Source organism: Chrysochloris asiatica, unplaced genomic scaffold (assembly GCF_000296735.1).
Source record: "Chrysochloris asiatica unplaced genomic scaffold, ChrAsi1.0 scaffold00003, whole genome shotgun sequence".
NCBI classification, from domain to species: Eukaryota; Metazoa; Chordata; class Mammalia; order Afrosoricida; family Chrysochloridae; genus Chrysochloris; species Chrysochloris asiatica.
In genome coordinates, this window is record NW_006408521.1 from 20811356 (window position 1) to 20839149 (window position 27794).

Below are 27794 nucleotides of genomic sequence, written 5' to 3' on the forward strand. Positions count from 1 at the left end.
ACTGGAGAACCCAGCCAAACACAGGCAGGATTTCTGAAGACTAATCTTAGAAAACCTTCTGCAGTTATGGGTACTGGGGGGTGTGTGGCTAGAACTGGTGTCCATCAACACCCATCCCTCTCGATCCCCAATTTTTTTTTTTTAACAAGTAGCATCTCAGATGCAGGGAAAGGACTTATGCCTCTAACATAAAGAATGGTTTGTAATTCACAGACAAATACCTTTGGGTCAGAGGGGAGAAATGATGGTAAAGGGATGGCCAAGTGCAGGTTAAAAAATAAAGAAAGTTAAACTCATTCAACTACAACAACACACATACACAATTGCCACTGAGTCAATTCCAACTCATAGTGACCCTAAAGGACAAAACAGAACTGCCCCACTGGGTTTCCTAGGCTGAAAAATCTTTACAGAAGCAGACTACCGCATCTTTCTCCTATGGAGTGGCTGGTGGATTTGAACCACCAACCTTTTGGTTAGCAGCTGAGTGTTGAACAACTGTGCCACCAGGGTTCCCTTTCTTGAATGTTATTCCCAAAAGATTTCTTATTGCTTTTTATTTGTGATCAGTTTCCTAGTGATCACGGTATGCAGCAAAATTATAGGAAATAAGTTTCTTGAATTAATTCTATTCTCCCCAACACTCCTCGCCCCAATTCCTCCTAAGTGCCTCATGAAATGAAGTATAATTATGTTATACCTCCCTTGTTCCAAAAAGAGCAATCCCAAAGCCTGTAAAATGTTTAGAAGTGACTATTCTTTGTTGGAGTCTGTAGCACTTAAAACACACACACACACACTTTAAACTTCACTGATTCAGACATGATCATTCTATTTATCCTCTAAAAGTCAGGCCAGCAGTTTACTTTCCACTGTTGTTGGAAGATGGAGGAAAAGCTGCTAAGCTAATATAAACTTTAACATAGTCCTTTACTATTATGGAGAATAAGCTTTGAGATACTTAGAAATGTCTGTTATAATAATGCTGTAGAAACAACTAGAACTTCAAGGCAGCAAGTTCTTAGGCTAGGCTTCTGGTATGTTTATTACAAATCATTCCAGTTTCATTTCTGAATTAAACAAACGCCACCACCCACAACCTCCTACTCCACTCTGAAATGATGGCTCACATTTCTAAGGAAAATATCTATTTTTCCAGTGCTCATTAAAATCTGTAGGTGGCATTTCTTTGGAAGGCATGAAGCTTTCCTGTGTTGAGAAGGATGTGCCTAGAGCCGTGGGCCCCAGGAGTAGGGCTGAAATAGCACCAAGGACAGGGCCAACGAGAGCCTGTTGGAATGCACAGACATCAAAACCGCATGTCAAGGATCCACAAATCCAGAGGACAAAAAAGAAAATAAATTCTTAAAAATTCTCTGGCTCAAATATTTCACTCATTAGTCAAAAGGCTTGGTCTCATTAAATAAACCGGTGATGCATGTCCGGATAGGTCAACTACCAGGGCTAAGGGAAAGGGATGGAATCTTTTCAAGGCTGTCTAGGAGAGAGAATATCTTAGAAACTTGGCTTACAGTCAAATCACCTTAGTTTATTTTGTAATGTCCAACCTAATTATTTTCCTTCACTATTTAAGCCTATTTCTTCTTCTTTGGTCTTTGGGGAATAATAAAAAAAGTAAGATTAGCTTCTAAGTTCTACATACAAAGGTATCATGTCACCACATGCAGTCTATGTCTCTAAGCAAACAAGCCCAAACCTCTAGTATGTCTGACTTGATGTAGCTATGGCTTCTTCCAGGTGTGGTGGCTGGTGACATGGAGCCCTAGAGGGTAGGGATGGCACCGTGAAGCCCTGACTTCACACTAACAGCCAAGCTGCCTGGTAGCGCCTGTGATAGGCCTTGGCCAGGCAATCTTCCACTCCAGTGTTCTCCACAGGACCTCTCCAGGTGGGCCTTCACCTGCCCATGACTATGGGTGTCATGCCTTCATCTATGATCACAGGTGACTGAAGGGAGCGTCTGCTGCAAAGTGGGCTTTGTCCTCAAGTCCAAATACAGAACAAATCAAAAAATCGCATGTGGGCAAAATTACCCCGGAAAATTTTCTGTTTGTGTTCAACTCTGCCAGTCATGCTTTCAAGACCGCTCTTAGTTGGAACCAGAACTGAGACAGACTAGGCTGTCTCACACCAAACAGAAGCTCTGGTTGACACGGAAAAGCCTAATGAATAATATTCAATGGTTCACTTTTCCATTTAAGTCTGGGTTTGTTTGGTAACTTTTCTTTCAAAATAGACCTTAGCATGAAATAATTGGAAACTATTTCTTAGCTAGAGCTAAATCTTGCTTAGTTTTGGGCGAAAAACACTGGAATATGGTATTGTAACTCAAACTATATCTAACTGCTTCCAGGATGTTACCCTTGAATATGTTAAACATCAGTAAGGGTTTGGTTAATGATGGAATAGATGGCAGGTACCTCCTTCTGCCCATTAGCTACCATGACTCAGTTTCCCCAAGTCACTGCCCATCCACTAGGACATGTAACATCCCAAAATACAAAGCCCTGGACAGTTAGGTAGAGTCAGTTTTTCACAGAGTCGCAACCAAGTTCAAAGCAGTATAACTAAGTTACACTGGTGGTGGTTATGTGCTTTGGAGTTCCGACTCACAGCGGCCCAGTACAGGGTTTCCGAGGCTGTAAATCTTTACGGGAGCAGAAAGCCTCATCTTTCTCCCGCAGAACAGCTGGTAGTTTTGAACTGCTGACCTTGCGGTTCACAGCCTGATTCGTAACCACTATGCTATCAGAGCTCCTTACTGCCTACCCCATTAATCATGCAAACCTGGAGGGACCAGGATTAAAACACCATCTGGATAGATACAGTCAGCAAGGAGCGAGACATCACAAAAAAACAAAGTTACAAGGAAGCAAACGACTGAGAGAGAGCTCTTAGCAACAACCAGGAGAAACCTCAACGTGAACAAAAAAAGTACCACCACCAGTACAAAGGGAGGCACACAGTTTTCCTTTAATTACCTTCAGATTTGGGACTAGGAGTAGATGCAGGAAACTGGTAGGTAGGAGTGTAAGGCCTCTCCTCTGTAGCAGAGAAAAGCATTGGGTTTTGAAACTATCCACCTTGAAGTGGAGGAACTGACAAATTTCCAATTGACTGAGGATCTATTTTAGTGTTATTAAAGCACACAGGCAACACACTTGCAAACAGAATAATGAATTAGAAAGGATTTAGTTATTTTAATATAGCACATCATGCAAATGAGTAGAATAAAATTTTTACCAACAACAACAACCAAAAAAAAAAAAAAAAGACAACTATCAAAATAAAATCTAAAAGCCAAATCTTATTCCTATAATGGAACAATAAGAAATAAGGCTAGGACAACAGATATACCATCTAAATTTTATGGTACCTTCAGAATTTTGCTGGATTTCAGGAAGTTCAGGGAATTTGTACGTAGGGAAATAAGGGTTTTCTTCAGGAATGTCTGGGCAGAGGAGCAGGTTTGGGAGAGAGAATAGAGGAAGATACAAATGGAGAGAATGAACGACGAGGAATGCAAACACAATTGAGGTTCCTGGAAATCTGGGACATACTGAGCTTCACTAGTGATATGGAAAAAAAAAAAAAATCAAACTGCTTTTAAAAAATCCAGTCCTTTTGCCTGAATGACTGAGACACATCTAAAGAGACAATATCGACTTCTTTCTTGGACAAAGAATTACATGTTTACAGGCTCTATGGGCAAGAAGCCTTTAGGACAGCGTCTGATGTTTCCACGTTTTATAGGTATACATAGTAAGCATGCTAGTATGAACAGTATGTAATGAAAACACTCAAAAACATTTTTTAAAAAAATCAAAGCTTGTGTTGTGGATATTAGAGTCAAGGCAAACAGACAGATTGTTAATTCCTAAGATAACACTGCCTATGTGTAGGGCAGACAGTCTTGTTTAGAAACTGTCATTTAGGTTGAGCAAACAATTATGATCTATGAGAAGACCAACACGGCCTTAATACGGGCAAAATATGAGATTTTCATCAATCTGCCTGTGTCTCAGCATTTGCACTGTCAAAGTTAGGTGTGAAGGTGAGAGAGACACAGACCACTCCAGGCAGTGGGCAGCAGCTTGAGGATGTGTCCAGTGACCCCAGCTGATCACAGAGGCCCAGACTTCAGCATTACCATCATCCTCCCAGCCACAGGACAATCATTCTTGACTCAGAAATGCTCCATACTGAATGTTTCTGTATGCAGAATTTGAAGAGGGGCACACCCTGCTTCATTTTGAACTCTGCAAGAGCTAATTAATAGTGACGTTAGTTGGCATCCACAGCTAATCAGAGGAATTGGATATTTGCAATTTAGGTGGAATGCTTGGGTGTTGCTTTCAGGTGTCATCTGAGCCAGGCGACCAGACTGGATTTGGTCATGGCAAGGTGGGGAAGCTCTGCCGGATGAGGAGCGGCATCCCTCCCACTGCACAGCTACATCCATGCCAATCAGTGGTTAGGCAGCATAGAGGTGAGGAGCGCTGGGGTTGGGGGGCAGGGTGTATCTGCCTGAGCACTGGCTTAGGGCTCAGCCACCTTGCTGGGTCTCCTGCTGACAGTCCAGTGGGCCTCTGCTTTGGAAGCACATCCCTTCCAGCTTGAGTGGGTTCTGGTGTGTCAGTTCTTAGGCTAACTCTCAGGGCTATCTGCCAAGTGCTGACTCCCAGCAGGGGAAGGGTGTTAGACACATTCAGGCTGTCTTACAGGTGCACCATGCGTTCTTCATACGGGCTGCCCGGGGCTTTGGAAAGGTTCATTCCCTGGACATGATTTACTCTCCCATAGACCTACAACACTGCTCAGAGGAAGGGAAGTGAGACAAGCACAGAGAAGTACACGATTGGCCCAAGGACACAGGAGTGCTTGGGGGGTTGACTTCAGGAGAGAATCCAGTGCTTTTAATAACCAGTTCAGTGCTTTCTCAATTTGCTCTGCCCCCAAGGCACTCGTGGGCTGATGCACAGAGATGCACCTTAAGCTGGAAGCCAGTGGGAGTTGGACCTGCTCGTGTCCCCAGGCGACAAATGCTGGAGCACAAGCAGATACATTCCATAGCATCTAGGAGGATGGATTTGAGAGCTGCTCTCAAATCCAAAATCTGAAGCAGGTGCACAAATGCATCTTCTTCCTTTGCTCTGAGGATGCATGGCTGGGCTAAAGCAAGCCAGTCATTAATGTGGTCCAGCCACAGGTCCACCTTCTGGCATTGAGCAAAGTGCATTTAAGCCTTCCCAATGTACAACAGTCAACATCCCACAGCATAGCACAGTATCTACAAACAAAATCAGTACCTCTGTTTAGTTTGTGGATCTGTTTAAACATAGTCTTGTACCAGTCTTTTGATCTTTCGGTGTTCTGGATAAAAAAAAAAAAAAAGGCAAATAAGAGAAAGAAAATAAAATGGAAATCTTGGCAAGTTTTAAAACTTCTATGATTACAAGCTTGAAAATCAAACAGGAAAGTAGCAGCATCTAAAGTCAAAACTCAGCGGTGTAGTTCTATGCACCTTTGAGATCCTACATTTTAATCTTATAAAAGATGCAAAGCTTTTGAGAAAGAACAAACAGACCAAGAAATTCAGACCTGAAGCTGCAGAAAAATGTTTGGTCAAAAAGATGCAGAGTTCTGTAGAAAGTAAGTAAGGATCCATTTGAAATGGGTCCCTTCTTACTTTTTTTTTAGCGAGTCAGAGAATAAATATGCTTCCATTTAGAGAGAATCTCTCTCCATAGACTATGCTAGACTTGAAGTAAAGAGACAAGGCATTTGCTTATTAAGCCAGGCCTCTGCCACTCCTAGGCTATTCTGCGGAATTATACGTAAGTCACCTTGTACAGGGCCAGATTTAGAACACATACATTCAAACATAACTCATAAATAGCATCTAATGCCCAGGAATATTTATCTTCACCACAAAGTTGTGTTTGTTGTTGTTTTTTTAAGATAAAAATAAAATAAGGACAGGGACAGACAGAACGTGGTTAGATTAGATATCTTCACTCCCACTTTTCAGATGAGGAGATGAGATACAGAAAGCCAAAGTAAGCAGCTGCCCAAGGTCCCAGAGGGTGCCTGACTAGACACATTGCTCTGCCACCTACAAGCTGTGTGAACTTGGGCAAGGGCAATCATTCCTCTGAGTCTCAGTTTCCGCATCTATAAAATGGGAATGATACTAGTAGCCACCTCTAGGGGCAGTGATGTTGACATGAGATCACGCACTGAATGAAGGGGAGCCGTTATCACTACTCTGCTCGTAGTGATTTTCTTTCTGTAAGATCACCTAGGTCCTTAGCCCACTGCAGGTTCTATCGGGTAACTCGCTTCCTTGAAATGGCCACAATGTGCCTATATGGGAGTCACCGGGGAATATATTGCAGCCAGTGGCACATGGCGAGCTACAAATGCCTGAGGAGAGCTGGGGTGGGGCCGCCCATATCCCCTGCTCTGGGAGTCCCCTGGAGTTTCCTACTCTCTCAGAAGGCTCCCATGAAGGGAACTTCTTCCTAAGCCTGTCAACAGAGGCCCTGGGCCTTTCACTGTCCCTAAACCTAACCCAGTACCATCAGGTGGATTCAGATTCACAATGACCCTATAAAACAGAGAACTGCCCAGAGGCAGTAATTCTTTACAGATACACACTGCCACACCTTTCCCTTGGGGAGCGGTTGGTGGACTTGAACCACTGACATTTGGGTTAACAGCTGAGTGTTTAACCATTGCACTACCAGAGCTCCTTTCACACTTTTCAGGGTTGTACAATAATTCTGGATCAACAATTTCCACATATGCACCACAGAGTGATAAAGGAAGATTGTGAAATACAGCATTCCCCCTGAGTCCATTTGATAGGGAGTCTTTGTAACTGGCAGATGGGGTTCACACACTCAGGGATACATGTGTACTGGTTTGTTTAGGATGATGTCTAAGGGGGACTTCTAGGCCAGTATTCGTACCCGGAGTGGGATGCCAATTTCATCCATGGACACATCGCTTAGGTCCTGGGCACTCTTCACCACCCGCCTACTGCCATCCTTCGCTTTTCTTTCGGTAGCCCTGACCGGTGAGGTGACTTTTTCCTGGGTCGGTGTCAAGTCCTGCTCTTTCACTCTTCTTTCTGATACAGAATCTGGAAATGAAGACAACTGTTAGCTGAAGCTCTTCTGGGATCTTTAAAGCAAAAAAACTCCCAGCTGGGAATCATGTCTTTACCAACTTTCACATAAATGGGAAGGGCTTTCACCTAAAGCAGGGATCAGCAAACTACAGCCAGAGTCATATATTTATGTGTTGTTATGGTTGTTTTAAACTACAATGCTGTTGTTATTAAGTGCCACTGAGTTTGGTTTCGACTTATAGCGACCCTGTATAGGGTTTCTGTGGAGTGGCTGGTGAGCTTGAACTACCGACCTCAGTGGTTCAGACAGACTTTGCAGTCCAGTGCATTAACCCGCAGCATCACACCAGGACTCCTGCAACTACAATAGCAGAGTTGGATAGTTATGATAGAAACTGTATCCACACAACCTGCAAAGCCTCAAATATTTATTACTATTTGCCCCTGCTAGTAAAAACAAAACAAAACAAAACAAAAAAAACGGCCTCGGACTCCTGATGTCAAGAACACACTGATGAAGGCATTATAGGGACCCGAGAAGCTGAGGGTTTTAATGACCTCATGTAGCTCTCTCTCACCATCTTCAATAATCAAATGCGGGTAGTAAACCTTGAAGTAACTCACCAAGCAAGACTTGGAAAGCAAGCATGTGATAAAGACTTGATTTTGAATTTAGTGAAAGGGAAGTCATTGGAGAACTGAGCTGCTGTGGTTTCAGCATGTTGATTCTATAGTTTTCCTGGTTCTAGAACAGGGGCCCCACCCAGACCCACTGCGTCTGAATCTGCACTTTATCCAGATCCAAGGTGGTTCCTACACACACAACTGTGACAGAGCCCAACCTACAGGACCACAGGAAGCAGGGTCATGAGAAAGGGTCCTGGCTCCAGGGATCCCCCCATCACCACACACTGTCTCACATGCATCCAGGGTTCGGATCCAAGTGGGGAACTTAGGAAAGGGTAGGGGTTAGGAGAGAGAGAGGGTCACTTCCTGTTGGACCATGGTAACTCCGAGATGACAGCAAGATACTGATGCGGAACTGTTCATAAGCACAGTTCTCCAGAAGAACTATGGGAGTGGAGTCCACTCAGGTGAGGAGACCAGCAGGAGGGCAGGTTTGGGAGGCAGCAAATTTGACGGCTGAAGTCAAGGGGGTCGAGTGGGGTGGCACTCAGTGGAGGAGGGACTGAGGACAGTCAAGGGCTGAAATCATGCACTGAGGGATGCCCATCCTAGAAAAACGAGAGTTGTCTGAAGAATAGGAGATGAACCAGGAAATGTACATCAAGAGAACTCTAGGAAGCGGGTGTTTACATGGAAAGAACAAACAAACCAGACATTGGAGAGGGCACTAGATCAGACCAGAGAAAAGTCACAGAGAGCTCCTCTGCTGTCCTCCCAAAGCTTTGGGATGAAGGTTCACAGCTGTGCTTACGCTGCCCTTGGAAAAGTGTGACATGATCCCCCTCTCTCCTAAGCATCCCCTCTTGTCTAACCAAGGAGACTTGGATTGGAGCTTCACGAGCCCAAACACCATGCTACTCTCATTCCTGGAGGACTCTCTCTGAGCATGAAGCCTTGCACTGGCTCCACAGATAACTGTTGAAGTGAGGGAGGCTGCCTGATGGCAGCCCCTTTGCCCCAAGCCCCTCTCCACGTCCTATCACTATAGGGGCAACGGGCAAAGCCTCACTCCAAGGTTCTCTCCTTCTGGCGTTGCAGAACGTAACGATGCTTCCTCTTTTTAACATTTAGGGAGCACCGACTTTACGTATCTCCACCATCAAACATCACTTCTCAGTGTGCCCCTGAGCCCACGGAGGAAGGGCTGTGTTACACTTACTTTAGAGCTGAGAACTAGCTTTAACCTGCCATATTTATACAATACTTTACAGTTTGCAAAGCATTGCCTGTTCCCGTCTCCATCACATACGATCGTTACACCACCTCTGAGAGGCAGAAGCCAGGATAATATTCCCTTTTCTCCCCCACAAGGAAACTCTGGCTTGGAGAGATGAAGACATTTTACCCAGGGACAACCAGCTCGAAGAGGATACAGCCAAACTCTCGGTCTTCAAATTCGGCTAGACCCCCTTTTTCATCATCCCCTATGTCCCTTTCAAACTCCTGGGAAGGAGTACACAGAAGCCACTGTCTCAGAGCCACCTTGTTCTCAGCAACCTGGGCTGGAGCCAAGGGGTAGGGTGGGCTAGAGAGGGGCAGCTCAAGAAGGGGGCAGCTCAAAGTAACTTGAGTTCAAACACAGCCTATCCTAGTCCTGTGGCCAAGTCCTGATAAAATTGAGAGGGTGTGAGAGCCCCATACCCATCTGCCTAGCCTCTCCACCAATCACAGGGACAGCAGTGGATGAAATCACACAATAGTCATGTTACAGCTGATCAGAAAACAGCGGCATTTATTATACCCCCATCAGGGGCTCTTCACCCTGGAGTTCACAGGATCACAGGATCTGCAAACCCACAGAAGGCTCAAGCACATGTCTGCACACGTGTGACTTTTGCTGGCAAATGCATCTACCACTCTCATTAGATTACCCAAGGAGACCAGGATCAAAGAAAGCTTACAAGGCCCCATACCACAGTGTAAGTGATTTGAAGGCAGCAGAGTTCTCCGACAGAGCCTCAGAGCTTGGCTAGGTCATGGCACAAAGCAGGTACTTGATAAAATCACAGGGGAGGAAACCCATAGAGGCACCTACTGATAGCAATACCTCACAGCTATCAGGTGAAGCCCAGAAGCAGGAGGTTAACCCGTTGTGGTTGCACCAAGAGTGAATGGTAGAACCAGGACTCAGAGGAAAATGGTTCTAGGAAGCCACAACAAAAGGCCCAACATTTCCCACTGTTGTGTTTTTCCCCTTTCTACTCCATCACTATGGAGCTCTGGTAGTGCAGTAGAGACAGTCGGGCTGCTTACCTCAAGGTCAGCAGTTCGAAACTACCAGCTGTTCCATTGGAGAAAGATGAGGCTTTCTGCTCCCGTAAAGATTTACAACCTCGGAAACCCTATGCAGGATCGCTATAAGTCAGAACCGACTCCACGGCACATAACCACCACTGTCCCATTTGTGCATACTTTATCGGGGTGGGAGTCCTGGTATCTGGTTATATTTGCAGTCACTGCCCATCACTGCTGGCTCTTGAACTACCTGGTCCTCGAAGCGCGGGAGCACCTTGCCCATACCTACTCAATCTGAGCCTCTGCAGTGGGACTCAGAATCCAAGTTTTGACAAGTTTCTCCAGGAGACACACATCTGATGAAGTTCAAGAAGCAATGCCCTAACACCCTCTTCCAGGCACTGCTAGTCTGGAGGCTCTACCTGGGCTGATCACCTGGGACCAGTTACTGGATTTGGGCTTACCACCCAAAAAGGGAAGAATCTGCCCACACTTGTCAACCTTAACTTGCCATATCCTAGGAAAGAGCTAGAAACCGAGAGGCAGGCCATGAACACTCCATTGAAAGTACAGCCCCTTGTTGGTTTTATTCTGTTTGTACCCACCCAGGCACTTATCACAGTTCCAAGGGCACAGGTGGCCGTCTGGCGCTATTCTTTGGTCTGGCCCACCAGGCTGCAGGCTAGAGGCAGACCCATACCTGTTTCCACCCTCCTCGTAAGGTAACAGGAAGCCCAGTTCCCAACACATCAGAGCAGCTCCTGAGGCTTCTGCAGACGGAACGTCTGCTGGTCAGAGAATGGCTTTAACAGAGATAGGGGTTAACATGTCGACAGATCTTTTTCACCTACCTGAAAGGCTACTGAGTCGTTTCTGCTGTTCTGTGACAAAAGAAGAAAACACATTGTAAGTGAGATTGAGACAGCATGTGTTGAGACAAGAAGCCCCAGCATAACTCATCAGGCTTCCAAACTCGGTGTCCTCAGTGTCCTCTGGGCTCAGACACTAAGATATTGTGTGGCCCAACTGACCGCAGGGGCATTACTGTGGCTCCCACTCTCTGGCTGTGATCCCCTCAGCTATGGGCCAGGACAGGGACTGACACTGTTTCTAGCTGTGCACATCTCATCTCAATAACCCTCCCTACCTTCCTGCATTTCAGTGAGCACGGTCTTGTACCACCTCTGTACGGCTTTGACATTGTCATGTAATTGTCATGGTAACCATGGCAGCTCCCATCTCTAAAGGGCTTGTTAAGTACAAGTACTGTTTTAAGGGTTTTTACATGTGCTAATGTTTTAATTTTCACAACAACCCTAGCAGGAAGATATGATGTCTGGTCCTAGAAAGATTCATTATTGTCATATACTCAGAGCGACCCTGTATAGGGTTTCTGAGGAGCAACTGGTGAGTTTGAACTGCTGACCTTGTAGTTCAGTCGAATGCTGATCCTACAGCGCCACACGGAAACTCTATAAAGGGTTACTATGAGTCAGAATCAACTCCACGGCAGTGGGTTTACACGGATGAAGATACTGATGCATAGCAAAGTTCAGAAACTGGTTCAAGGTCATACTCCTAATCATTCTATCAACTGGCTGGACCAGGGTGCCGGGAAAATCTTAAAAGTCAGCATTGGCTGGGAGACCTCAGATAAGGGGCATAAATGATCCAAGATGACACTGAAAACCAGATTCTCCAGCTCCTAGCCCAGTGCTCTTTCTGAGTCTAATCACATGGCCTGGGTACTCGAGGCGGCAGAGAGGCCAGCTGTCTCCTTTTGGAGAGTCTTGTGTGTACGTGCAATGGAATAAGCACATGAAATGACCTTTACCTACCACAGCTGCTAAGTATAAAGCAGGCACATAGATAAAAATAGACTGCTTGCCAGCCCATGGATACTCTGTTATCATTAAAGAACGTCTGTCTCCATTGGCCAGGTCCCCATCCTCCTACCACAATCAGTGTCGACAAAGTAAACAGAGACTGACCACAGGACATTCACAGCCAGCAAAAGCAGTTATCTGTCCGTCTTCTGGTGTGGATGGGCCAGGTGTCAGGATAACCAGACGCCCAGCTGGAGCTCAAGGTTCAATTCTGTCAGCAACCAGCCGAAGACACAAGCTAATCACTTAACCTCTCGACCTCAGTTTCCTTGTCTGTTAAATCAAGGTGCTTAACTAGATCTATGGTCCTCAAACTAGTATGAAGGCTCGTGGCAGGACTTCACCAGTGGGTCGAAGCAAAAATTCACTCCACTTAAAAGACTCTGTTGTCCCCATTTCTGTAGTGTAAATGGTCTTTCTCTCATGGATGACATGTGATGGCGGACAGTAGCAACTTTCAGGAGTGCTCTTTAACAAAGTTAGAAATTTGCAACCTGAGGTAGTGTTTAGACTGTCTTATGGACTGTGTCCACAAAATCCAAGTCTGGGAACCATTGAACTCTTGCTCTCCAAGTGTGACCCATGGGCCAACAGCAAGAGCATGCCATGTAAGCTTGCTGAAAATGCAGATCTCAGGGCTCACCCAAGACCTCCTGAATCTAAATCTGCAAGTTAAAAATACCTCACCTGTCACTGTGGGATAAGTACTGGACCCCAAGGTTGGTTTGAACCACAAGGTGGGAAGTTCAGACTCACCAGCCACTCCTTGGAAACCCTATACAGGGTCACTATGAGTCAGAACCGTCTCGGCAGCACTTAACAACACAATTCTATGTACACTGAAGACTGAGAAAACCTGAGCTAGGGGGCTCACGGGACTCTTCCAGTTCTGAGTTTTCTGATTCAAATCTTCCTTCCCAAACGGGTCACAAATGATTTGCTCTCAAACACATATGGTGTGAAAACTCAGGAAAGAGGGGATAGAAGATATGCTGTTTCCAACTAGCAGTGCCAGGCAAGAGCTCAGTGGCCCACTATTTAAAGCCAGGGGAACAGGACAGTTTGAGCAGAAAAAAGTAGAGGGTACCCTTTTTTAGGATGACTCAACTAGAATTCTAGAAGTGGGGTAAAGTGATTCTCCCCTCAAGAGACTTTGCAATAGTTAAGAAATTGTCTTTATGGAACTTCATGTCTCTGAGGCAAGACAGAGCTGCCGAGTAGGGCACATTCCAAAGTGGAGCCAAAAAACAACAACAACAACAAAAAAAACTCCTTGACCTAAATCCCACATACAATTAAACACAAGGCTGGGCGGTTAGGCTCTTCCTGTCCTACCTGTGAACATATGGTTTGCACTTTACAAGACTATTGCTGTTAGTTGCTAACAAGTTGGCTCCACTCATGTGAACTCAAGTACAACAAATGAAACACTGCATGGTCCCTTTACAGAATGCACCATTTCCTTGGAGTTACTGGGAGGTACAAATGGTTCATGTGCTCAGCTGCTAACCCAAAGGCTGGAAGTTTGAGTCTACCTAGAGGTGTCTTGGAAGGAAGGCTTGGAGAACTACTTCCATAAAAGCAACTTGAAAACTGGGCACCAAGAGTACAGTTCTACTCTGACAGACATGGGGTCACCAAGAGTTTGTACCGACTCAACAATGTTATACTATTACTATTTCATTCAAAAAATCTAATGCCACGATTTGTATGTGCTTTATGAAGGATGAGTGTCTGACTACATCATGCTGAGTTTTAAACCCTAAGACAGAACTCAGACATAAGAGGAGCACAAGATCCAAAAGGGTATTTGAGTTAAACATGAGGATCCCACTTATTCTATGAAAACACAAAAATGAATGCTAGACATTTCTGTGCCCAGAGAAATCTCACTAGGTGTCATCAGACGAACTTTGAGAAGCAGCTGCCATTAGATGGAGTCATTTCCCAGAACCAGATAAAGAAATCACTTTTTTAAAAAGAAACTGTCTTTCCTTCTGGGAACTAACTTGCTTCTGTTTGACTGGGTTTTTTAAAAGGATGAGTCATAAAGAAATTCACAAAGAACCAAAATTTCATTTTGTCCTAAATTAGAGACACTTTCTGGGCACCAAGAGCTCCTGCCAGTAAGGGGCAGGGCACTGCTGGACGGAGACTGGGCTCTTAAGCAGCTCAGCATGAGGGTTGGGACCCTTTTTATCTTTTGAAGAACACAGATTCATGGGTGAAAATTAATATGGGGACCATGCATAGAGGGAAAAAAAACCCCACTAATATAACTAAGATTTGAGTGGGGTGACTTTGAGTGAGAAAAAGAGAAAACGTTTCATTCATCTGCTCTTCCAGTTAGGAGTTGGAAACAGAAACTCTATTTAACACAGAAAACAATTAAAAATAGACTCCAGTCTCATTCTTATCCAAGTTAATGCCAAGGGAGGCGGAGGGGAGAAAGCTATGAAGTAGGCGAGCTGGAAGTCAAGAAAAGGAAGACTTGGTACTAACTTGTGAACAAAATAAATCGCCAAAGTGCAAACTCAAAGCTCTTTCTATACTAGGAAGCAACTTGAAAACTTCCTATTTCACACTGCATATGACTTCTCTGAAGGGAAATTTACTCCTCTGTGTCATTCCACAAAGGGAAACTTAAAACTTAATATCATTCTCTGGGATTTAGAAGCAGAAGGGTCAGTATATACAATATTCCTTTGAAGCACTTCTGCTTTGGCTAGTCCTAACATCCCTCCAGAAGGAGTTCTGGTAGCGTAGTGGTTATGAATTGGGCTGCGAGCCTCAAGGTCAGCAGTTCGAAACTACCAGCTATTCCACTGGAGAAAGATGAGGCGTTCTGCTCCTGTAAAGATTTACAGCTTCAGAAACCCTATACAGGGTCACTATGAGTCGGAACTGACTCCACGGCACACAGCCACCACCAGCTAACATACCTCCAGAGATGGGAAAGGCCAACCAGAAGCAATCAGGAGAAACCATAGAAAACATACACTGAAACTGAAGCACAGCTGGCTGGGGCCACATTAAGTAGAAGCAGAAAGTCACCTAAATCTCCTGTCCTATAGGGCACCACCTGAGCCAATAGCCCAGAGCACTAACCATGGACAACAATGAAGGTGAGTCCCTGAGAAAAGTTCAGTTACCTGTCTTAAGGTAGAAAAATCGATTTTACACTTTAGAAAATTTCTATTTAAAAAAAAACAAAAACATATATATATATTTAAAATTTTGGGTTTTTAAAGGGATTACTGGGGTCCTGGTGTGGCACTGTAGGATAAGCAATGGACTGCTAATCAAAAGTTTGGCAGTTCAAATTCACCAGTCATTCCTTGGAAATCCTATACAGGGTCGCTATGAGTCGGAACCGATTCCACAGCACTTAACAACAACAAAGGGATTACTGAACTTGCTAGAAATTTTATTATGTCAAAGAACTAAAACATTGATGACACTACTTAAAAGAGGTATTCACTGTCCCTAGATTTTCCAAGCAAAGGCCTGATTAGAATTCTCCTGACAAGGGAATTGTGAGGCACAGATCTGTCGTTTGTGTGTATGTTGTCATCTTTAGAAGACAAATGTGAACACCCAAGGTAGATGGCACGCGTGTTGTTGCTAGTTGCTGTTGAATCAATTCTGACTCATTGAGCCCCTACATGTGCAGAGTACAACTGACCCCCATATGGCTTTCAAAGCTATGACTTTTCAGAAGCAGCTCACTAGGCCTTATTTCTGAAGTGCCTCTGACTGGGTTTGAACCACCAAGGTTTTGATTAGTGATCCAGTGCTTAACCATTTGTGCCACCGAATTACCCTACCTGACATGTTGGAGGCTGCTTAAGTCTACTGAGTGGGTTGTGAGCATGAATAAACTGGAGCAGAAGGCCTGAGGGAAGTTCTAGACCTGTGAAATTTTCTGTTGAAGCGCAGAGTTCTTGTCACAATGTCGTGGACTAGCTATGCTGATTTCAGTGAGCTGTGGGGTTGAGGGTGTGTGTGTGTGTGGGCACCATGAAGTTTCCTTACCTCGATTGTGTTGCAAGAGCACGATGGTAGGATTGACGATAGTTGTGGAGGGATAAGCAGATGATGGCTTGCTGACTGGTGCAAAGGTTTGGGCATCTGTCCCAATACGGGAGGAAGAAGCTTCATTTAGCAGAGGACTTGAAGCCTGGAAAGAAAGCAAACACTGTAATGAACTATAAACACATGGGACCTAGAATTGATATTTTCTGAAAGAAGAAATCGAAAGCTAGAAGAACCTAATTTAAAAAGGAATTGTCAACAAGGAGACATACCATATCATTAATTGCAGTTAGAAGATTAATTTGGAAGCATTATCTATTCTTTTTTGGTATTAGTGAGAGGAAAGCAAGGGAAGGTGACTGTTACTGATCCATCTCAGCAGAACAGCCATGTTTTCACCTGGTAATAATAGTGAGTCAATCCAGTTATTGAAAAAGCAAATTCAAATCTAGGTAGGAGAACATGCAAAACTCATGCAATTTCTAATGCAATCCAAGAACAAGAGCTGGTTTAAATGGCAAAGTTTAGTACACACCATGGGGCAGTGTGAGGACAAGACGACACTGATGTAACAACAGGGAAGAGTTAAAGTAGCTGTGCTCTCGGAAAGCAACTCTTAGCATCAGCATCACTGAACAATTTCCTGTCCTGATGGTGACAGATATCCCTGTGAAAGATGCCCCTGTGAAAATCCTGGCTTTAAAATCTGAGGTCACTGTTAGAAATATCAGAAAAATTATTAACACTAATGCTATAATCTATATGATGAGAATAATGTCAATCTTTTTCAGACAAATGAAAATAAGATGCTAGAATATAACAAGGATATCTAAACACTTTCCCCCATCATATCTGTAAGTTTTGCAAAGTTTCCATTTTGGAATTTGCAGATCCTAATACCAAGATTGCACCTCATTCTCAAAGGCTTTTAAGAACAGATGTTTGGTAATTACTGTTGCGTAATTGTTGTGGTCCACTTGAGAGTTACAACTCTTGTAAGTGGAGTTCCTGAGTGATGCAAATAGTTAACATGCCTGGCTGCTAACCAAAACATTGCCATTTGAGGCCACCTATAAGTACCTTGGCAGGAGCTCTGGTAGCGTAGTGGGTACGAATCGGGCTGCGAACCTTAAAGTCAGCTGTTCGAATCTACCAGCCGCTCCGCAGGAGAAAGATGAGGCTTTCTACTCCTGTAAAGATTTATACCCTTGGAAACCCTGTACAGGGTCGCTATGGGTCGGAACCGACTCGAAGGCACTTAACAACAACAACAACATAAGTACCTTGGGAAAAGAGCCTGGTGATCTGCTTCTGAAAAATCTGCCCCTGAAAGCCCTCTGGGGCCACAACTCGATTCTGACACATATGGAATTGCAATGAGTTGGAATCCACTTGATGGTTTGGTTTGGGTTTACTCTCTAAGCAGCCCCAGGGACAAAGACTATGACTCCCCCTTTCTCTTGCTCTTGCCCTTTCTAGGCCCAATGCTCTGTAGCTCTGCAGCCAGCAGGTGCTCAGTAAATTCCACCTAACCTATAGGAACCATCTGTTGTGAAGGTGGCATTTTGAGCAGCTTTTACCAGGAGAAAACACGCACAATCAGAGATGATCTGTCAGCACCCAGGACAGCTCCTCACACACAGTAGGGCTTCGGTCATCAATTCAAACCAACCAGCCACTCCTTGGAAGCTCAATACAGAGTTGTTATGAGTTGGAACTGCCTCTACAGCACTTAATTAACAACAGCATTACTTAGGAGAGACAGCTCCGTTTATTGAATAAAACCTTCTAAGAGGTTCAGTGTGATCTTGGACACACATACCTCCTCTTAGTTTGAAAGGTGGAAATAACTACATACTTCCTACCTGATAATAACAAAGATAAATAACATAAAAGTGAAAATTGCTAGAATGTACCAAAAAACCCATATAAAATATCAGGCATACAGCTCTGTGAGTACAGATAAGCCTAGTGGATTGTGTGACATGAAACATTGAAACAGTTTTCTCTATGGTGTGTGTGTTACTAGAACATCAAACAAATGACTATTACCTAGAGTTCTGATCAAGAGCATGAACTCTACTCTTCCCTCTTATTCGCATATAGCTGCAGGAGCTGAGAGCAGCTCATGGCACCAGCTGCGGGGGCTCCTGCTCTCCCTAACAATTCTCGTTCACTGGAGGAACCTCAGCAGATTCCCTTTTCACCTCTTCATTACTTGGGGCAAAACCAGAAGTTATCAGGCCAATTGATAACTTCCCTGAGATATCCATAGCAATTCGCTTTGAGAAACTGGGGACATTATCTGGCATCATTTTATCCTAAAAGGAACTGGATATGAAGGTCTAAATCTAAGCAAATGATGTACACAACAAAACCACTTGCGATGGTAGACTACTAAAACCTAAGCTTCACTTCATATACGACTTCTCAGAAACTCATTCTGTACCAAAGGCAAGAACAACTGCACTCTCCAAAACAAGACTGGCTTCTAAATTCACCTGTAAATTGAGCTGGCGGAGGAGATTAGGGCAGAGGTCAGCACAGCAGAGAACAACGGAGCATTGCATTTTTCTCCAACGGAGTTGACTGAGCGCACAGCTCAGTGGAAATCCAGCCCACAGGCTGTGTTCTGCCTGCTTCGGACTATGGTTTATCTAGACATTTGAGAGGAGGCTCCAGTCTAGGATGCAAGACCTCCCAGCTCTGGTTTGCTTGATCCTTCACCATAATTTCTCTAACACGCCCAAAGCAAGTTTTCTTTCTGATTTCTGTATGATCAGCTTCAGTTTAAAGAGCTATTTGAGCTAGTTTGATAGGCAAGTCTTGTTATGAGTCTAAATCGACTCAATGGCAGTGAGTCTGGCAGGATTCTTCTTTCTCAAATGGAGAATGCTTACTCATTCTCAGTGAATGCTTACTCACACCATACAATTACATGACCTGCTAGACCACTGTTTTCAAAACGTGGATTCTCCCACGGATGCTTATAACCACACCAGGGTTCTGTCTCTGCCAGACCCACTCAGAAACTTTGGGAGGCTAGCCTTGGAATCAACAATTGAGGAAGTCCTCTGCCCCTCAGGTGACCCCCCAAGTACTCAAAGCTTGAGATCCTCCCAGATCTAAAAAGCCTTTTGAGAGCAAGGGCCATGACATGGTCACAGTTGTACCCACCAACCCAGCAGAGTCGAGAACACAGTTATAACTCAATGCTTGTTAATTAGCCAGTTACCGACATTAACTATGACAAGTCCTTGACCATGTACCCCCTTAACTTCAGCAGTGGCAGTAACATGTTATTGGGTACTTCCTCTGTCCCAGCACAGAACCAGGGATTTTTACATCCTTGATCCCAATGAACCCACAGTCCTGTGACTGGACTACCATTTTATGACTACCATTCAATTCCCAGGGCTTCAGAGGACAGAAGAGATTCAGCTTTTTCTATAAAGTGATGTGGGCTCTCTTGCCTATGATGAGGAGTCAGGGTCCTTAACCTTCCCGTGACCACTGGTCCACTGTTTTGCCCTCAATGCCTGAGAGCCAGCAGTTTTCTGCCTTTTGTGGAAACAGTCCTAACACCTGTACAAAGCATTCATATCCATTAGCTAAATTAAACCCAGCTCTCTCATTTTGTTTTCACTTTTTATCTAGCCTGTCATTTCTGTATATCAAAGAGAGTTTGTTGACTTGCTAAATCAACAAGAATGAATCTTTTCTTCCCCTACAATTTCCTGGTGGAGAAAGTCTTGTTATTTAGCTCCACATCCGCCACTGACTTCCACACAGTTCTTCAGCTTTCCTGAGCTTTCCACACTACATCTGTCTTACCTATGAAGATATAACTTCATAGTTGAGGTCAAGGCAACAGATGCTGTATTCACTGAGGGAAGATAAAAAGTTATCTCAGGAAGATGTGCATTCCGAACAGGACACAGAGGAAGAGAGGTAGTTGAGAAATTCACGGCACATACGGAAGCATGCACTCGAGTTGAAAGCAAACACGGTTCCAGCCGTCACACAAGTGACAGCACAGGCAACGCTCAGTTCCTCAGCACTTAGTATTCCAGTGAGAGAGGGGTAGTTCACTGCTGGGACGAGACATTCAGGAAAGCCATGAGGAGGGAATTCCAGCAGGCTTACTGTGCTTGAAACAGCTCCCGTGAGGTCAGGCTCCAAGACTCTGTGGAGGTCCTCCGGGATTGGGGGTACCAGTGGAGGTGGTGGTGAGAAGGATGGTGAAGTCGGGCTAATGGGGGGAAAGGAGCCAGAAGCACTGGCTGGCGGGCTGTGGTGGGGCCGCCTCTGCAGATGAGGGGGAATGAAATCATCTAGTGTCGGCAAGGTCAGAGGTGAGCTGGCAGGGGCGGTCGCCGGGAATGTGGGAACGTGGCCAAGCGGCCCCTGAGATGCCGAAGTTGTGGCAGTGCCTTCTTGCCCTCTGTCAGTATTAACCAGGTAGAGAGGGACAACTATGATCTCAGGTTGGCCTGGGCTGGAGGAAGTGGCATCCTGTAGGAAATAAGGGGGTCATTATGTAAAGGGGTACGGCAGAGAAGAAGGAATTCCATATTTAAACAGTTGAGGGTGGACATGCAATGATGTACTCTGAGAAATATTTAATCGGTGCCCTTTCCTCAGAGTGCACGGGACAGCCGGCGCTATCCAGTTGGCCTCCCCATCCTCTATGACACAGAGGAAACCCCATCCAAGTTCACTTTCCATCCATCTATTTTTGAATCCCTTTAACACTTTATGAGAGAGAAAGCGAGAACAAGAGAATAGGCAAGCAGGCTGTGTTTAACCCAAAAAAACTGCTTATAAAACCTGGAAGCTTAGAGGCAAATACAGTATTATCTTTGGCATCTTGCTTTAAAACACAAATACACCACACACCTCACTGTGCTCTTAGTCTATGGATTCCCACTCTGGCATACTTCCACATTTACAAAAAAAAGAGAGAGAGGGAGACAGGGAAGGAACTGTGCTGAGAGAAGACTTGGGGATTCAAGCTGCAGCAATATTAGTGAGGAGAGGGAGGGTACAGCAGCCCAGAAAAAAAGGGAGCTGTTCACATCTGTTTAGAAAAAGACAGTGTAGGAGACACACAGACATTCCTAGTTCTTGCCTTGGCTGGATAACACGGCTGCAAAAGGTAAGGTTCTTTTCTCTTCCGTCTTTCGGGATCAGAGGTAACTTGGGGGCCTAGCACAGGTGGTCTCACTGCATCTGGGAACGAAGCCTGAGGCCCCAGGCAAGGACTCTCACCATGGTTAACAGCATCTTTATGGAGGTCAGAGAATAGCTTGGGAGGGTCGGAAGAAGGAGCAAAGGGTGGCTTTCCCTTGCCGGCTGTGTGGGAGACGATGCTGGGAGTCGGTGCCCGAGTGCCCGCTGCTTCTGAGGGAGTGCCTTTGGCTGGGTCACGTGCAACACGAGAGGAGCTTTCCGATGCCACCAGGCAAACGTTATTGGATAAACAAGGTACATATAAGCTGCTGACCTTTTTATTCCCTACTGCCTTATGACGTGGATTAAAGCTCACATTCCCAGTATAAACTGTCCTGGTGGCTAGAAGGTGTTGCTGGGCCTGGGATAAAGCACTGGGGACCGTGGTACCCAGAAGCCAGGGGCCAAGACACATTGTACTTTGGGGAGCTGATCTGGTGGTCAGGGAGTGAGAGGCCGGCTGGGGCTGTGAGGGGACCTGCTGACTAGGGGTGCTGGGTGAAATATAAGGCCTTGGTGAGCTCAAGTAGAGTGAGTCCCTCGAGGTACAGCAGAGGGTTGGGGGCTGCCGTGCAAAGCGGTCCTCTTGACAGGGAGGGGAGCGTGGGGGAGAGAGAACCTTTAGTATTGTTTTTAGGTGGGATACCAAAGCCAGGGGAGAGGGGGGCGGAAAGAGGAGAGGACGTGGAAAGAAGGACGCCCATTAGAAACAACAGCATAACATGACATCAAGAAAAATCAATACATGACACATTTTTAATTCTCAGTTTAGATCCTCATGGTCCCCTTCTGGGTAAAGCCCAGAGGCCAAGCATTTAACCGTATCACCTGTGTGTGGATGGGATAGACCCACCTTGCCTTTATATCAAAGAAGGCTGAGTTCAGTCTGTGAGATGCCATTTACCAAGTCAATTTTGATGTCAATCTTTGGTTGACCTAAACTTTTTTTTTCAGCTCTCCTGAGCGAAGAGGGGTGCCAAAGGAACAAAAATGTCAGTGGGAGAAGACCCAAGGCTGCCAATTTCCCCTCACACATCTCTTTCCTCAAAGACTTTGGCTTTAAACGTTTAAGTTCATGCGCTCTATACTTTTTGTGTAATTTCCTGTAACCCTAAGAACTGCTCTAAAAACGAATAGTTTATTACATTTAAAAAAAAGTTCACTGAACTGCTTTTGAGTGCCTTCCATTCTCTTAGGAAAAGGTGACTTGGAAGGATCATCCTTATCTCTGTTCACAGCAGGGCTGCAAATTAGCTCCTTCTGGTTTGACCCCCTGCTGGGAACCTGCTTTTCCAGTCCAGACATACTGAATCAGAATCCACAGGTTAACAAGATCACCAGGTGATTCTTATGCACCTGCGATTCTTATGTGGACATCTGAATCACTTGAAGAGACGGAGTCACTACATCTAGAGTAGAAAGAAAATTATGTATATGTTGATATTGTTGTTAAGTGCCATTGTCATCATTGACAAGTAGGTTGACTCATAGCGACCCTGTATAAGGTGTGAACCACTCACCTTACAGGTAGCAGTCTAGTAGGGATGCCAAAAAGTTCATGGGAAAATGCAAGTGATATGAAGCTTTTCCATGAATATTTTGAAAGCCACCTTGTACATAAGAATTTCCTGGGGATTTTGTTAAAAATGTAGATTCTGATTCAGTATATCTGGTGAAGGGGAGGGGCTGAACCAGAATGAACTGGTTCAAAGCCCTGGAAGTATCTTAGAATCACTCAGATCTAGCAATGAGCTCTAAGTATAATAAATCAAAGCTCACCATGAAGAGAATACTGAAGATTTATAATCCACATGGGCTCTTTTCTCGGAGGAAACAATTTGATGGAACTAATTATTACATGGAAGACAAGCATGAGATTAAATGTATATCATCTCCTAGTTCTGATGGGCACAAAAAAAGGACTGGGCAGTGAAGCACTTGAATGCCTGGTTTATCAAATTCCAGCCCCATCACATTCCCACCCAATTCACCACCAAACACAGACAATCCTAGGCAATCAGCTCAAGACTCACGGCATAAACCCAGAGCTCTGGCTATAGGTTTGCAGCTAGAAAACTGTAGTTCCCATCTCATTTCGTTTCCCTCTGCACAGCTCCTCGCTCCTCCTGGGGTCTCAGCAGAACAGAGGGTTGGAACTGGGGTGAATCTCATTTCAATAAAAGCTATCTGCCAACCCAGTAATCAGACCATGGATGAAGCATGTTCATTTTCCTAGACTTTCTTCACTGTCCCCTGACCATTTTGAAAGATATCTCATTAGAGATAAAACCAGAACGGTCTTCCAAGCTGCAAAGGTGAGATCTAGTAGAGCTTACTCAACATCGGGTTTATGGGTTATGACCAAAAATGGGAGAATGGAGGTCTGTTTTTTGTATGTCTGCTTGTTTTATGGAGTCTAGGTGGCAGGGGAAAGGGATGTTAGAGAGAGTTAATGGGTGAGAAATGAAAAGTTTTTGGGGTCTGGATTAGAATATCAACCCAGAGATAGTAAATACTAGATGTTTTAACAAACTCAGCTTTCAAACTTCAAAGCACCTTAATGGAGAACAGCTGATTGCTAATTCTAGGTTCACCTGATGCCTGCCACTAGGAGATCATGATGGTGCCAGGAGAACGTGACCCACATGCACCAACCAAAAATCACAAAATGAGCAGATCCTCTCCAACAGTCAGCAGGAGCAAAACCTCTCAGCTGAACTCACTTGTTTTCATTCCACTTGGGCTGGAGATTGGGGCATGATTACAGACTAAATGATGCGCTCTAGAAATAAAACATTTGGATTTTCATACACCAGAGGGACTGTGGCAAAGCTGATTAATAGCTGCTAAGGATGCAGGTACTTAACAACAACAACAACAACAAGGATGTAGGTAAAAGACTATTTTGACTTGGGCCGGATTTACTTTTACTTAGAGCTCAAGTTTCCCATATGCAATTCCTTCTTGTCCAAAGATAGAAATCCATTTCAGTGAGTATTTCACTGAGTTTGGCTGTAGCCATATATGGTGGTTGGGCTGTATTACATCAGGCTGCAAACCTTCCCAGGGCCCTGACCCTCAGAGAGGACACTTCCCCCAGAGTGTTGACAATGCACTTGGAGCCAAAGGGCTTCCTGTCCTGGGACTTCTGTTAGCCCTAAAAAAGGAGGGGAGTGGGATTGACACACTGACTTTACATGGAAGGAACTACTTTTTGCTTTAAACATTGTAGGAACATAGGCAATTTGCATCCCGGCCCAGCTGGCTATTAATGGCATTCTTTGATCTTTTTTAGAAAGTGGGCCAGTGAAAAAAAAAGGGGCTGTTTGAAGAATCTGACAGTCAGAGATTATACAGCTCTAGAAACCACCAATCGCCACCTCTGCAGGGGACTATCATGGCAGTGGGTGACAGAGAGAGGGAGGCTTGGGGAGGACAAGGCAGCAGGTGCAGTTGGGCAAAAGGAAGGCCAATGGACCATCAGCACACAGGGTCTTCCTCTCTTTCTGTGGAAAAAGTAGGCCTCCAGGTCTGGGAACTTTCTTTATCTAAAATCAACATAGACAGTCATGAGCTTCTAAGCTGGTACACGTTCACGTCTCTGGCGTAGACCATACAGAGAAGAAGTCATTTTTGAATTTAAAAAGAACACGAGATAATATGTGACTTAAAGGTTCTTGGAATTTGGATGGCCAATTTCACATGGAATATGCAGAAGAACATTTCTGAATCAGCAATCTGCCAGGTTCGTTTTAAGGAGAAAGAGAGTGGGAGAATGAGGAGATATTACAGGATGCTTACCCTAACTAGACCACAGACTCCATGAGGACAGTGTTTACCAGTGACCTCAACACAGCAGCTGCTTGATTAATCGGAGTTCAATAAGTGGATTTTTAAAAGGTTCAGGGAATTTTCATTTACTTCACATGCTTTAAAAATTACCTCTTTAGAAAAGCTGTTACTGGTCGTGGCCAAAAAGGTGTGCTTCTGCATTTATTTTGGCTTAATCAGCACTATTTTCTGCTCTGGAGTCCTGGTGTGGCACTGCCGGATGAGCACTCTACTACAAGGTCGGCGGTTCAAAGTCACCAGCCGCTCCTCAGAAACCCTATACAACAGGGCCGCTATGAGTTGGAACTGACTCAACGGTACTAAGAACAGCAACAATTTTCTACTCTGGATATAACTCACTGTATCAGTTTCTGAGATGACTGAAGAAGAGGGCCCAAGGCCACACATTTCTACATGGGAGAAAGGTGTTAGACCTGGCAAAATAACCGAGTTCCTTGTTGGACAGCTGCTCTCCCAAGCCACATGAGTGACTCTGGCTGTAAACAGTATGCTCTGGGCTGTACCTAAGGGACCCAGGCTGTGGCAGATGGCAGAAAGGCTGAATGGCACTGCTCAGCACATGGGACAGATGATTTAGCAACCAGCTCTAAGCCCGGGAAGATAAGGGTCGGCAGAGAAGAAGATCACATTTCTGATTACGTTTTAATCAGAGCCTGTACAATTCTGTGTTCTCAGGACACAGAACAATCCTAGAAGAGGGTGGGCACTGAGGAAAGACATGCCAAATTCCCGTTCCTTGTGAGTCTGGGAGCTCAAAAACTGCCACAGAAGGAAGGCAGAGGGAAGAAGACACAAGAAACATTCCTGCACCTGTTTTTGAGCAATACAACTCCCTGTAAGAGAGAGGGCTGCTCCGTTCCATGATGTGCCTCCTCTAGGTAAAATAAATTTTCACAGATCACCTGAATTTAGAACTGGGTCTTCATTAAAATGGCCAAGTAGCAACAGGGAAGGGATTGAAGAAAGATCAGGAAAACAGCAGAGGGAAAGACTTTAAGGAAAAATGATCCCTACTCTATGCTGAACAACTTTGGGGCACTTTCTTTTATAGGATACTATAGGGTAGAACTCCTGGTGTGGCACTGTAGGATAAGCACTAGACTGCAGACCACAAGGTCAGCAGTTCAAACAGGATCTCTATGAGCTGGAACCAACTCGACGGCACTTAACAACAAGGGTAGAACTACAGTCATTTAAGCTCAACTGCACTGCCCATTCTAACATCAACCTGCCTACTCCTCAGCTGCTGAATTCAGGGCCTGGGCATTGCTGCCTGCTCCTAATCTGTAAGGATAGAGTTGCTGGAACCTTTACAGCCCCAACACCAGATAACTGATGGAATCAAAGCACAAACGTGCACTCCTCTCTTGAATATTACATGCTAAAAAGTTACAACAAAAACAAAACAGGAACAGCCTTCTTGCCCATTTATTCTTGGCTAAATGGAGTCCCTCTTTCAGAATATCTGGACACCTGTATTAAACCTGGACTCCTGGTGTGGCGCTGTAGGATCAGCACTGGACTACAAACCACAGGGTCTACAGTTCACACCCACCAGCTGCTCCTTAGAAACCCTATACAGGGTTGCTATGAGTTGGAATTGATTTAATAGCATTAACAACAATAAGGAGCTCTGGTAGCGTAGTGGTTATGAATCGGGCTGCGAACCTTACAGTCAGTAGTTCGAAACTACCAGCAGTTCCACAGGAGAAAGATGAGGCTTTCTGCTCCCGTAAAGATTTACAGCCTTGGAAACCCTGTACAGGGTCGCTATGGGTCGGAACCGACCCCACAGCACATCACAACAGCAACAACAGCAGCAAAAATATCATCAAATCTAGCTTGGTAAAGTGGAGGGTCAGTGAAAAAGAAAAGACCCCGCCCCCCAAGGAGATGGACTGACACTGTGACAAGCAGCAATGCTTACAATAACTGAGGTTGGCACAGGACTGTTTGTTGTGCAGAAGGTTGCTGTGAGTTGGAACTGACTCGACACCATCTAGAAACAGCAAACCTAGAAACATCCGGTCTATTTCAAATACCTGGGACACATCCTATACACCAACTCCCCTGGACCTCAACTGTTCCCAACTCCAGTCTTTGTGGGGATGTTTTCAGGGTTGACCAGTAGCCTGACTCAAAACTTATCGCATTACTCACTTGGGGAATCAGGAAGTCACAAGTCCAGGCTAAAGAAAAGACTCACGAATAGGTACCACTCGGTGGTCCCTACCGTCCCTTGGGCATATGCCTACCTGGGGCTTGTCAGGGGGAAGATTCGGGTGCACACTTCGGTAGCCCTTGGCAGCGAGTGAAGAGGGTTGAGCATTTCCATTGGCATCAGCATTGGAAGAAAGTCTCCACTCATCTACGAGAAAGACAAAAGCAAACAAAATCTCTTATTCCCAGGAACACTCCCGGATCCCCCTCTAATTCAGGGGTTCCTGGTGGAAGACAAGGACAGGAGAAATGCAAGAAACACCCTACCTGCTGAGGAACTCTCTGGCTCCAGACCTAAGAAGTGATGAAAATGAGAAGAAGAAACACAGAAATGGTTACACTTGCAGACAAGCATACACTGCACAGAAGTTTGGAAACCCAGTGCCCTGTGATCTGACACAAAACGCCCTCAGTCACGATGGTCTCATTACCATAGGAACCCACTCGAAGCCATGATGTGCTCCCAGGCGCTGACCTTTGAAAGCACAAGG

General features: G+C 44.9%; 1 protein-coding gene across 5 annotated transcripts in view; it reads right to left on the bottom strand.

The window, feature by feature from the left end:
* SORBS1 (sorbin and SH3 domain containing 1) overlaps window positions 1-27794 on the bottom strand; it is a 121983-nt gene that overhangs the window by 80232 nt on the left and 13957 nt on the right. Inside the window, exons 5-13 of one of the 5 annotated variants that reach the window (XM_006831174.1) lie at window positions 27571-27597; window positions 27339-27451; window positions 20146-20514; window positions 16000-16144; window positions 10930-10959; window positions 6996-7168; window positions 5331-5394; window positions 3398-3472; window positions 3003-3065 (exon numbers count right to left, since the gene is read on the bottom strand). In XM_006831174.1, coding sequence (XP_006831237.1) covers window positions 3003-3065; window positions 3398-3472; window positions 5331-5394; window positions 6996-7168; window positions 10930-10959; window positions 16000-16144; window positions 20146-20514; window positions 27339-27451; window positions 27571-27597 — 1059 coding nt within the window. The remainder of the gene's footprint in view (window positions 1-3002; window positions 3066-3397; window positions 3473-5330; window positions 5395-6995; window positions 7169-10929; window positions 10960-15999; window positions 16145-20145; window positions 20515-27338; window positions 27452-27570; window positions 27598-27794) is intronic. The other 4 variants (XM_006831177.1, XM_006831175.1, XM_006831176.1 and 1 more) reach the window with 4 other exon arrangements.